The sequence below is a fragment of the Girardinichthys multiradiatus genome, chromosome 1 (assembly GCF_021462225.1).
Source record: "Girardinichthys multiradiatus isolate DD_20200921_A chromosome 1, DD_fGirMul_XY1, whole genome shotgun sequence".
NCBI classification, from domain to species: domain Eukaryota; kingdom Metazoa; phylum Chordata; class Actinopteri; order Cyprinodontiformes; family Goodeidae; genus Girardinichthys; species Girardinichthys multiradiatus.
The window spans coordinates 46,408,238-46,421,731 of NC_061794.1; the positions used below are offsets into that span (position 1 = coordinate 46,408,238).

The following is a 13,494-nucleotide window of genomic DNA, read 5'->3' on the forward strand; positions in this document are numbered from 1 at the left end:
CACACACATGCTCAAGATAAACATATGCACCCCCTCACACCGCCTTCACCGGATCCCCTGCATAATGTTGCTTCGTATATATGTTGCTTCTTTATGCTGAGGTTTTTTTTGCAATCTCAAACTGTATCCTGCTAAAGATAAAGTGTGAAATATGATTTTTTGTTCTTCTTACCTAATGTGGTCCCTTTTCTCATCTACCTAAATGTGTGATTTCATTACTTTTCATAGATTTTCAGATTTCTCAGAAGGATTACCAGCAAAAGCCAATATTGTTAGTATTTGAAAATTTGGACTAAAACTATTTTATACCAGTGATCCAGCTTATTTGAATGATGGGACCACAACTGCCTCATACCAGCGACCTCAAGGATTAATATTATCATTTTTCTTCTAGCACCGGATGAATTTCTTACCACAAAGGACTTAATGAGCTAATTACCTCTATTAGAAAGGTTGGATTAGAACCAGCTCTTATCAGTGAACTCGTGTCTTTGTTTGATTTTCTGTATCATTGTAATGTTTTTCATGTACAGCGCTTTGAGTGCCTTGTTGCTGAAAAGCGCTACATAAATAAACTTGACTTGACTTTGTCTGGTACTAAAATGTGTTTGATGATCCATGGAAAATATGTTTCCCCGGCACAGTAAATACAGCGTTGTGTTCAACTAAATTGTCTCTTTGCAATATGATCCACTATAAATATTTAGGATAAAATATTTCCTGGAATCTGCATACAATAGAAAGGGCAGAACGACACCAAGACCCATGAAGGGTTTTGTGACACGAGTTGTTTTGTCCTCTGAACATCATGGAGAGCTCGCTCTTCGTTAGACTACTTGAACTGTTGTCAAGAAAAAAGTGTTGACATCAATCAGCAAGCTGCTCATTCAGCCAATCAGATGTTATTGCTTCCATAATTAGGTTTTAATTGTGGCGTTTAACGGAGGGGAAAAGGTGTGAGGGTGGGCTCCACAGATGATTTGTCTGAGTGATAGTTACGAGGTTTAAATGTCATTTTAATCTCAGCAGCTGCTTCAGGGCTAAGTAACAGCACACGCCATGTACAGTACTTCTAAAGCTGCAGATATGGAGGTGTCTGGTAATTTGTTGAAAACATACTGGTTCTAGCTGTATTTGAATGGTCCAAAGAAGAAAAACACAGAGGAAATGAATCTGGTACAGGACACTCATTTTCTTCAACCTGAAACATGTGAAACATTGAAGGAATGTAACTACAACTGTATTATAAACATGCCATCACTTGCTATTTTTACTAGACATAATACAGGGCATAAAAAAAACATTCGCCCCTTACAGATTAATTCAGTATTTGCTTTTGTTGCACTTTTTTACACTACAAGAAGCAGCTTTCAAAAGATCTCACAAAAAATGAATACATATAAGATATTACACACCTACATGTCACAGTCAAATACAAGGACTGGACAGAAAATGACAGGACAAGTTCCCAATGTCTCTCGATTTGAAGGACCTTCAGAAAACCCAGTGAACTGAGGTCAGTTCTAAAAATTACAAGATAGTCTGACTGTTTAAAACATTTGATTGACTTCTTCAGGTCCTCTGCCAGAGGCCTGGGAGCCCAGGTTCTACCAAGGGCTTCTATGTTGTATTTTGTTGTTACTGTCCAAAGAAGTGCAGTTCAAGCAACTATAAATGTGTTCATGTGGATACGCTGGGGTCAGTCTCTCAGCTCCAAGTGCTCAGACGATCACGAGCAACAGTGAGACGTTAACGTTCTAGAACAAGTTTTTTGCTTCTTTCATCCAGGGGTATTTCCAAAGCTTCTTGTGGACCTTCTTCATGCTGGTGTTGATCATAATCAGTCCGGCTATCATCACACTGTCTTATTAGTTTGCATATCTCCCGCAATCCCATATTTGTACTCTGGGTAGAAATATGGGTGTTAGTGGTAATGTAGATTTTTTATTGTATCCACCTCAGCACAGCTTACTCATTTCCGTGTGTAGGTAATTATTGGCAAACCTTTCCAAAAATAGCAGTCAAGACATGCTTTTGTAATTAAACCAAAACTGGCTAAGAGTTTAGTTTGAAATTCTACAGGACCATGTTTTTACTTCAGAGTCTTGGATGCAGATCAAGTCATTTTTGAAACAGTATCTAAGATTTAGAATGAGAAGATTAGAAGACAGTCTGGGTCTGTTGGAACTGGTTCCACGCTGAAGCTCCAGGCAGTGAATTTATCTGAAGGTGAAAATGAAGTGAAGCATGACTCTGAGCTGTAGTCTTCATCTCTTTGGACACACACTGATTCAGTGGATGACGCCTACAACCTCAGACCATGAGTTACACCATGCAAATACATTCGCATGTGAGTGTGCATGGATTTTTGTCCTCATTTCCTGTGTGAAGAGAGAAAAATGAAAGTTTCACATTATAGACATCTAGAACAGGCTGAACATGTTGCATGCAGTCCATTTTATTTACAAAGTTTGTCTGTTTAGAGATTATGTGAAAGTATTTAATGAAACTGTTTTGCTGTCATCAGGCCATGAAAGCCCCACGGTGCAGAAATGAAGGTTATAGCAAAATATGCCAACACTTTTTTATTATAAGGTAAGGTTGTTGGTTTTTGTCAGTGTACATGTGCATGTGATCAAGAACAAATGGAGCAAGGTACTTAGATGCCTAAACTCCTGAAGAGAACATAAGCAGAAATACAGTTGTAAACTGTGCAGTATTTATATGATGTAGGATTGATTTACACCCGTCTCTCACAGTATAGAAAGCCTGCGAAACGTTGCCCAGACCGGGCTGAAACCTTGCAGCACCAATGCCATGTAACCTTCGTGTGGATTGGTGCCAGTGGTCATCGGAACACTTTGAGAATCAGTTGAGCCTTTCAGAGGCTTCAGAAGATTCCAGGAACAACCTCAGATCTCTATCCTGGAAAGCACAATCCTAGGTAAAGCTAAGAAACTGCACAGAACCCTTGAGCTTGAATGATGAACGCCCACCTCAAAGGCCTTGTGGTTGAAGAGTTTTCAGTTGATGGATTACACACGCTGTATTTTATTCTGGATTGTGGCTCTGATACTGAATAACTTACCTTTATATAGATAGTGTGCTGGACCTCTATACACCATTTTTAATAGGGACTCATTTTGTCTTAAACATCGGATACAGCGAACCATGAGGTTTTAATTGTTCAAACAAACATTTTTAGGCAAACAATTAAATGCATATAATATTAATTAAGGTATTGATAACAGTGTGTTTGTTTTAAATTTACATCTCTGTTGGTGTACCTCAAGGTTGTACATCCAGTCCTCTTTCTTTTGGGTTTGTACATTTATTACTTTCCTGATGTTTGACCACCTAATAAATAACTGGACAGATGCATGCTGATGATGTTGTTGTATATCTGCAAGGAAAAGAAAAAAGGCAGGAGCACTTTCAATTTTAATGATCAAGATTTGTGACAATTTATGCGATCCATGTTTACCTTTTAATTGTAATACAGCTGGTATAGTGGCATGCAATACATACAAATTACTGTCTGAACAGTTGAACAAAATCAGGGAGTGCTACTCTACAAATATGATATAAACACACTTTGCACGGTTTTTCCCCTTTTCATGGGAATTTCTTTACACATTTCAAAATTTAACCAAAAGCAAAAGAGCAAAGGAGATATTATCCAACTATTAACGTCAGTCAGTTTAGTCCTAAAGGGCAACAAATCATATTTTGTTATCAACTTTGTCTTTTGTATCATTAAAAAAAAGAAAATAAGGATTTAAACCAATAATAATAATAATAAAAATTGCCATTGACTTTTTAAAATAAAAACCTGAACTGAACTAAGATCTGGGGACTGTGCAATTTATTATAATTCCATATAAGGAAATAAATTTGGTCTTGACATCTATATCTCTGCAATTACACGTTTTTGCCTAACTGCATATAAATACATATACAAGCTACTACAAAACCAACCCAAACAAAACATTTAAACAACAAACAAATGAATAACATGTCTGTAACACTGGGACGTTAATCGCCCAGCTGAGATTTAGCAGGTTGAAGCTGCGACCCTCACTCACTTGATAACCAGAGTCTTTAGTCGTATTCTGGAAACTTTAGAGGAGACTGAACACCTCCGAGAGTCAGGTTAGGCTCCACACCAACGTGCAGGAGCATTAGTCACACCTCATTAATTTTCTTCTGGCTTGCTTGGTGACGAAATTAGGTCGGTATAAAGGCGGCACCTGCACCGCTGGAGAGCGAGACGAGAGCTGGAGCAAGGTCGAGCCTGGCAAAGAGTCATCACAGAGAAGAACGACTAAAAACCCCAACTGGAAAAAAATGCACCCAAATATCTCAGTTTGTTGGTTTTCTCTGCTGCTGGTTAATTTCATAGGAGCTAAACCCATTTCTGACATACAGGTAAATACATGTTTACTGAATGCTTCTGTTGAATTGTGTGTATGCAGAACCAACAAGTCATTTTAAGGCTGTCTTTGCCTTTTTTCTCAGAGTTTGAAGCAGCTTTTAGAAGATGAGATCGACAACATGCCTTTCTCCTCTGAGGTGGCAGGGTTGGGAGAGAGTGACAGCTCAGACAAGTCTGTGCTTGGAGCTCCAGAGCAGCAGGAGCAGCAGCTGTGGAGCTCATCCAACCTTCACAACTCTGCGCTGGTGGCTAAAGACAAGGCGCTGGTGCGTTTTCTCAAAGATTTCCTGAGGACGTCCAAGCGTTCATGGAGCCGGTACAAGAAGGGGGGCCTGAGGAGCTGCTTCGGGGTCCGTTTAGAGAGGATTGGCTCCTTCAGTGGACTGGGATGCTGAGGTAGGAAACTGGGACGAAATGTCTCGCATCTTTAAAAAAAAAAAACAAGACATCTCCCACAGTTTCAGTTTAGGAAATGCATCTCACTTTGATGCATCAGACTGGCATATAAAATATTATTTTACATAATAGATACCAATATGCTTATAACTTATTTTAACATGAACTTTCTTCATCAGTTTATCTGGCATATCTTTGAGAGCTTAGACACAATGCTGCAAATTTCACTAAAACAATTACAACCTTTTCATTGGATTCATTAAAATGTTACATTAATTTTAAACAGAGAAAGAGGAAGTTGTTTGTCTCTAGATGTTGAAGACATTCTGTTAATAATGAGCTTTTGATTTCTCACCAGGTCCCTCAGAGCTACACTGGGTCCAGTCGGTTCTGACAGAGATCTTACCAAGACATTTAAGCACCGCCACCTCAGTGATTGTTCTTACAACATGAATTTATTCCCTGTCATTGTGTTTTTCTAAATGAAAGCTGCTGAATTCTTATTTATTGTTTGTGTATTTATTATTTATCTTTTTATTGCATTAAGTCAAGTTGCCTTGTGATATTCTGTATTGCAGTAAAATAATTATTTTGCATATAAATGCTGGTTCATTTGTTTATTTATGGGTACAGCTAAAAGTTTTAAAGAGGGATATAATAATATACAGGAGTCAATACAAATAGTGAGGTTAAATTAGATTGTTTTAATAAGCATCAGCTACATCGGACCTTGTTAACAACTCCCCTGAACCTGAGGGCCAGTCCGCTCACTCTGACAGAACATAACGAACCAGAGACAATCCAAAATGGACCTGATGATGCTCTGATTACCTTTATGTCAGTTAATGAAGTTGAAGTCAGACTGAAATGTGATTTCTGACAAGGAGCTTAAGGAAAGTAGGTATAACAAACACTCTGTGGTGTTTGACCCAGAGGTTTGCTACTTTACTTGGATCTGGTTTAACATTCAGCACCACTGTAACTGTATAGATGCACTGAAATGATGGATTGGTGCTTTAATGCACATCTTTGTCATTACACTTATGGAAGTGCTAGCAGATATCTTCAAGTCATACATTCAGAATTTTGATAGAAACTGACACGTTTACAAAGCACTGCTTCACAGGTAGTCTCGGGTATAGGAGTTGATAAATTATCTTATGATTTTTGATTAGATTAATAGAAAAATAGCTAATACCCACAAAAATAAGAATAATAGCATATAACAGAGGATAAAAATATTCCAAATCAAAGTGTAGTCTGCAGACTACTACTCTTGTAGACTAAATCTTTAGAGTATGCAAGGTAGTTGGGAAATATTAGACATGCTCATTTTAGATGGCAGAAGTGGAAGCAGAAACGGTCATATTATTTGTTGTGTTTAAGGTGAGAGGACCTAAATGCAGGCAGGAGAGAGGCGACCCTGCAGTTAAAGTATCTGTATTACAGTTTTTTCAGTAATTACCAATCTTAAAGAAACTTCTAATTTTGGAATTGATGTTTTTTCTGTGCCATTTGGCAATAATGGATTTTATGTAAGTAATATTATTACTAACTGGTAATATATAATCAATTTTGGTAGGATTATAGAAACGGTCAATTCTGGTCATATATTTCATGTATGCAACATTGTATGCATAATTAACTGATATTGAATAATTAAGGAATAAATAATTTTTAATGAATAGTTAATTGATGTATATTATTCTTTCTATTAAGGGTACGGCAGCCCGTGGGACTGTGCAGAAAGGCCATCTTTTCAGTATTTAGCTGCATTTGAAACACTGTAACGATGAAATCAATAGTTGTTGAAAAACATGTTTTAATTCATTTTCCAACACTGTTTTCTCATTACTAAGAGTCGGACGGCAGCCGATCAGACTGTTCAGTGAAATGGTTTTCCAATAATTAGCTGCATTTCAAGCACTTTGCTTGTTCAGACATATATGTTGTAACTTAGTTTCAAAGGCCTGTTTGAGCAATAGCAGCATAAGAAACCACATATTAACACTGGGAAATATTCCTTATTTGCTTATGCTGTTAATTTTCATAATACCTAAATGCAATATTATTGTAGCGTAGCTGAAATTTTAACATAAACAATTTCTAATAAATTAGGCTGACAGCAAAAACACAAATAATATTTTCTTCATATATATAATTTGATATAAATTAAGACATTAATGGGATGATGCCAATTGATAAAATGTTGTCTAATTAAGGCAGCTCATGCTGTTAACATCAAGTTGTTGACTGTTGCAATTTCTCCTCCTAAGCAAGCATATGGCGACAGTGGAAAGGAACCTCTTCTCTTTGACAGGAAGAAACCTACAGCAGAGCCAGATTCAGTATTGGTGACAGACTGGGTTGAGAGAATAGAAACACTGCTCCAGGAGTACTTTCCATGTCCAAGAATAAACAGCTGATAACAAGTTGGCCTCTCAATAGGTGACATGGCTGATTTATGATGGGTAAATTGGTCCAACCACGGCTGATTTCAGTCTGAATCTGACACAAAATGTGGAGATGATGTTCTCTCACTAACTGATACGTATAAAAGAGGCTCTCCGGGGACCAATGTTATTCTGTGAAGAAACAAACCACAGTGCCTGGACATGGGAGGGGTGACGTTGGCCAAGAGAGACTAATGGGCTTGTGAAGAGGAGAAGATCCAGAATGACCAAAGACAGGTGTAGTAATGTGTGGTGGTGTAAAGTCTATGATAATCTGCTGCATGACCACACATGCACCATCTTAATGCTCTAGATACTGGCTGGAGGAACATCTCAACACACTGAGCCCCTACTTTATTGCTTTAGGTGATGATAACATGTGGTCTAACTGTGTTACTGACATTTGGGACATTCTTCGATATTTGGTTTCCTGGTATTTTTCTAATGTATTTCCTGCTTCATTTATCAACAGCCTGACATTTAACTCTTAAACAATACATGCTGTCTACTATACAAAACCTGAAATATTCAAATGGTGGATAGTTTTTCCAAACAGCTGTAAGACCAAATACACCCAAAGAAATACTCCTAAAAAAATCATTTAATAATGTCTGAAAATGCTGGTATTTAAAGAAAAGCTACACTTTGATGGTTGACTGCATGTCACTGAAAACATGTGCTGTTGTTTGACATAAACTTGTGTTGTTGAGATGAAAACTATTTGAGATGCAGATGTGATGCTGTTAGGAGTTCAACAAAACATCTTCATAATTAAAACTTCATTTTTAAAAATTAAAACTTGCCTGACAGGATTTTCCCACAATAAGCCAACACTCACACAGTAAACATTACAACAAAAGCAACGCAGCAATATTCTGACAGTTTTACTTTAATAAAGTTTTTTTAATCATGTCTGTTTCAACTGGCTCTTTGTCAGTATAACAGCTTTGAAATAAGGTTTGATCATAAATGTTTGCTTTATTTGACTTTTTCAGTTTTGCTGAGTGAAATAAAACAGATCTGGATAAAACATCAAGATCCGCACGAGACCCAGGACCTTAATAAATGCCTTTTGATTATACAGAACCAACCCAAAAAGGTCTAAACAACAGTTTCAGAGGTTTCCTTGATTATTTCACAAGCCTCAACTCATTCATATTGTAAAAGGAGAAGTAAATATTATATTATAAATAACAGTTCAAAATTTTGTCTTATTGAAGGCTCAGCTCACTGCACTCTAACCCTGTCCTGTAGTCAGCAGCTATGCTTGGTGATTGTGACGACTCTGATATTCAACATAAAATAACTACTTATGAAAATGCAACGGGAAGAACAGCGTTCTTGCCCCTGACTGTCTGATCGTTACATTTTGATTTGAAGGTCATTCCTTTGTGCTCCTTGAAGGGTTTGTATGAAAGAGGAGACCATTCCACGTTGAAACTACTTCCTAATTCACGGGCCAACATGATGAAGTAACTGAAGGAGAGGTTGAAGGTTGAACTTCATCTGCTGCATACTGAAGAGACGTCACAAAATAAAATAAGCTCACTCATGAGCTGCTGCAAATGAATGATTGGTGTGAAATTAGCAGCAAATATCTGTGCAGCTCAGGCAATGTGGAGGTGGTTTGATATTTAAACACAGACATAAAATGAACGATTCCAGAGGAATATTTGGAAATAGAAAGCGTATGAACCTAAGAGGCAAAACATATTCCTAAAAAACCGCAACTACTCTTCGTAGGAGTGAACATCTCAGTCAGATCGTGCAATGCTAAGCAAAGTAACAAAAAGATCCAAACGCTCCATCTCAAACTGCACAGACCTTAGTTAACATGTTAGATGTCAAAGTTCATGGCAGGATACTTAAACAGAGATAGTATGGCCATTTTCAAGGCCTGAAGGAGACAGCCTCTCTTTTATAACACGCATCTAGCAGCGTGATTTGGGTTTACAAAGCTGCCTCTGAGTGAAACACAAGACTTCTGGAACAATGCCTCTTGGACAAATGAGATCAAAGTAGAGGTGTTCAGCTTCATGTTAAGACAAAACCAGAACAGCACATTGACACAAACACCTGTGTCAGGCATGGTGGTGGGGGATTGATGATTTGGTGTGGTTATGCAGAGTCAAAAGTGAGCCTATTTGTCCAGCAGTTTAAGCTTGGCCCAAACTGGGTTCTTAGCAGAACAACGACCCCGAACACAGCAGCAAATTTACAATGGCTCAATAAGAAAACAACCAAGGGGTTGCAGTGATCTTGTCATTCAACTTTATTTTAATCAGTAGTGACAGTGTGGAACTTTCCCTCTGTCCAGGGTAAACAGCTTTATTATATCCTGACGCATACAACACAGGAACTGAAGCAGGGTGTACTTTCTTTATGATTTCCAGTTGTTTTTGTTACATTCTAATCCCTGTCTCTAAAGTTCAGTCCCACCAGGACTAATATAACAGATAACTTCACAGAAACAATACTAATCCTGACGCCTCCTCCCATGGATTGAACTCCTGCTGTTACCCTCACCACCAAACACATGACAGAAGGTGTTTTCACTGTAGCATTCAGGTGTGTGATGTGTGCCCGGGGCCTTCAGTCATATGAATCTGTGTATGAAGGGAAAAGTAACAGTTTAGTGAATCTGTAACAAACGTAGATCATTGTGTTGCCAAAGCAAAGGGGCAAAAAATGCTGTAAACTACAACTTTCTTCTCTAACAATGCCTGAAAATGTTTTTATTTAAATCTAAATGGGACTTGCCCTACTTTCTAGACAGACAGTCTGTGGTGTGCCAGGACCAGTCTCTCCATAACCGTTATGACGTGAGGTCATTGCCATTGACCTGTAGTCCTCCGGTGCGACACGATGTCCATTTTTGGGCGCTGGGACCAGGTAGGATGTTTTCCAGAGCACTGTTACTCTCTGAAGGTGAAGACTCAGGTTGAAGAAGTGCTGGAGAACTCCATGGAACATGTCTTCAACACTTGAGGGCTGATGTGGTCCGGTCCTCTGTTGGAGCCTTTCCAGCTCTCTCCTCACCTGACTAGCTGTAATGTGGAGTCCAGATGGGGGGTGCCATGGTGTGAGGTGAATGACGACAGTGGGTTAGAAGGTGGTGGTGGTGGTATGGGGCAGGACGAAGTAGGGGGTAGTGTGGTATTGTTGCACGAAGGGGGGTTGTAGTTGAACCTGTTGAACGCAAGTTGTTCATTCTCCTCAGCTGCACCAATACATTTCCTCTGGAAACTGGTGATCTCCCTCATCCCTGTCCCCAAATCTGAAGGCCCTCATAGTCTCATGTAAAGGGTCTTCAGGTCACACAACTTGAGGTGAAGTGCCTTGCCCAGGGGCACATCGACATATGGCAGGAGGAAGCTGGAATCAAACCAACAACCTTCTGATTGCAAGACGACTACTCTTCCTACTGAGCCTCAGTTTGTGGGGAGAAAAACTGAGATCTTTGGAAAACGCTTTTTGAAGTTGGAGAGATTTTATAAAAGCTCTGTTGTGGTTTTCAGACATCATTACAACCAACAACATGGAAGCCTTTTAGGTTTATGTTCCACACACTTTGTCCTGATTCTGTTTGGTTTCTGTTATATATATATATAATATATTACTTTAAAAAATATCCGTAGTGATGTAGTCTCGGCCGGCTACTTGGATATGAAGAGATGTGACCGGTGTTTGATCTCTTAACACCTAGAGATGGAGTTTGTAACCTTTTCAATCCAAAGAGCCATTTTTACCCTTAGTCCAACTAAATAAATCATTAAGATCTGCAAATTGTACATGACCCGTTCAAAAATGCTAAAAAATTAGCCACAGGACATTTGTTGTCATTTCTAAAGAACCACCATTTTATTTCAATTTTCAGATTTTTATTTAAAGAAAAACAAAAAACCTTTGTAAAAGGAGGGTGGAAACTTTTCTTCTATATGAAATGATATAAAAAAAAGCACAAACAGTCATATTCAGTACATTAGAATATTATTGAAAAGTTCATTGATTTCAGTAGCTTAATTCATTAAGTGAAACACATTCTCTAGATTAATTACACACAGGCTGTTTTCAGTCCTTTATTTCTGTTAATTATGATGATTCTCTACTTGACATTTAATACTAGAATATTCCATGAAAAAACTGAAAAACTGCTAAAACTCTGCATTTGTTTTTATATCTATATTAAAAAAATTAAGTGCATCTTTGTCATTTTTAGTCAAAGTCATTAAGAGACATTGTGGAAGGTCCAAGGGTCGCCCAGCAGACCCCATCAGGACATGAGGAAAGCAATTTTATTTTATTTTATTGTAAATGTTTGATATATGAAAGTACAAGAAATGTCTTGTCACTTGTTAAAATGATAGTTATACAAAGAAACACCAGATCAGTCTGTTTTAGAAGGCTTCAGAGACATGATGACCGCATGGTTTCTGGTCTTTAATAAAACAGCTCAATTTCTACTTAGAAATATATCAAAGTATAATACCAAACATTCTTGTAACCTCCTGTATTTTTTTACTCTGATCTATAACTGAATTTAGTAAAGTCAGTTTGTAGCTAAATGTAATAATTCTCTACCAGTTTCTAACTAGAAATAGTGACTTTCATTTCATAGTCACCATCATTTGGTTTATTTTAGAGCATTCTTTTCACAGTTTATCACCACTGATAAAACACGTTTTTTCTGTTTCTTTTGGTTCTGACAGAAATGCAAAAACCCAGTCAGACCCTTAGAAAAGAGCCATTTTGAATTTGGTTATTCCCACAGTGGCGTGGGTCTCACCATTGAGTGATCAACGTGTTGCTTTATCATGTGGACACCTCGATTTAGGAACTCTGTCAGACTATTTTACAACTTCCCGTAACTCATTAACAACATTTGAGTCCTGTGTGGAAGGTGGGTTGGACAAAGTAGGATATGGAAGCAGCTATGTCATCCAAGCGCTCCGTATCTCAGATATGCTACTTAATAAGGAACAGTTTCTGACAGCTTTCGTTATCAGAATAAGGTGTTAAGAATGCATAATGCCTGAGTTCAAATTCCTGGCATACCTCAGTGTGTCAGGCTCAAGTATAAAAGAGCAGATGGTTCCATTGTGGACTCCAGCATCCAAACAACTGCAAAGTCAAAGGCCAACAAGCTTTCAACCCATCCAGACACTGATATGACCGGTAGCATCTCTCAAAGAAATATGTTTCTATCTTCCATTCCTCTCTGTGGCCTTCTCCTCATCTTAAATCTGGAGCCATTCAGCACTTACCCCATCAGCACAGGCTTGACTGACACAGATATGGACATATTAAAGGTAAGTGTCTTTCAAACACTGCATTATGTGTCTGAATCCACGTGTTCTGCAAAGTTCTTTAAAATCACCTTGCAATGTTAATCATCCAAATAAGTGAGGGAATTTTAAAGAAAATCGTAAAACTACAGAGTCATTCTTTGCATAATATTAGACTTCTATGGTTATGCTAATGTGGATGTTTTAGGTGCTGCTTCAAAAACTTGAGGAGTCAGTTTCGGAGCAGACTGTACTGGATCAAGGAACCACTGAAAAGCATGGAGGTGTTAACAGACTGAACATGGAGGATACATCAAGCGAGCAGCAGCCACAGATTGGCTTGGATGAGGCTGAAATCAGAGCATTTCTCTCAGGGAAGAACCTGAAGAGCGTCCAGAACGACTCCACCAGGAGATCTTCTGGCTGCTTCGGACGACGGATGGACAGGATAGGCTCGATGAGCTCTCTGGGCTGCAACACGATTGGCAAATACAGTAAGTTTTCCAGCAGTAAGCCACAGGCGGCTCTAACATGATAGCTTCTATTTTTTGGGTTTTCATTCTCAGTGTTCTGATTCTGAATTCTTCTGTTCCCTTCCAGATCCAAAGTAAAGAGGAAGTCTTACCATCTAATTGATTCTACTCCATAGTCTGTACCAAAATCTGTTTTCACTTAAATGCTATTTATTAACTAATATTTACTGTTCATTGTTGTTGCCCTTTGACAATATTTAAAGAATATTTTTTGAAAATAGATGTGATACTGTTCTTTATGTACTGTTGTATGTTTAATAAATGTTTACATCAGCATATTACTGAAGCGTGTTATTATTTATAAAAGGACCAATATAAAAATAATATGTAACGGTCATAACATTGCAAGGCTTGAATCTACAGAGGCTCGTTTTACTCTCCAGCATACATAA

General features: G+C 38.1%; 2 protein-coding genes and 1 long non-coding RNA gene across 3 annotated transcripts in view; 2 read left to right on the forward strand and 1 right to left on the reverse strand.

Annotated features, from left to right (window-relative positions):
- Window positions 1–4,122: 4,122 nt before the first annotated feature.
- On the forward strand, window positions 4,123–5,433 carry nppal (natriuretic peptide A-like). Its single transcript, XM_047375893.1, has 3 exons — window positions 4,123–4,428; window positions 4,519–4,831; window positions 5,190–5,433. Exons 1-2 carry the CDS (start codon window positions 4,348–4,350, stop codon window positions 4,828–4,830), a joined length of 393 nt encoding a protein of 130 aa, XP_047231849.1. The 5' UTR covers window positions 4,123–4,347; the 3' UTR covers window position 4,831; window positions 5,190–5,433.
- Window positions 5,434–9,552: 4,119 nt separating this feature from the next.
- LOC124867973 overlaps window positions 9,553–13,494 on the reverse strand; it is a 29,051-nt gene continuing 25,109 nt past the window's right edge. Inside the window, exon 5 of the long non-coding RNA XR_007038245.1 lies at window positions 9,553–9,890. This is a non-coding gene — a long non-coding RNA (uncharacterized LOC124867973). The remainder of the gene's footprint in view (window positions 9,891–13,494) is intronic.
- Window positions 11,360–13,383, forward strand: nppb (natriuretic peptide B). The gene is made up of 3 exons (XM_047364531.1): window positions 11,360–12,593; window positions 12,778–13,063; window positions 13,170–13,383. The coding sequence occupies exons 1-3, from the start codon at window positions 12,453–12,455 to the stop codon at window positions 13,178–13,180; spliced, it is 438 nt and encodes a 145-aa protein (XP_047220487.1). The 5' UTR covers window positions 11,360–12,452; the 3' UTR covers window positions 13,181–13,383.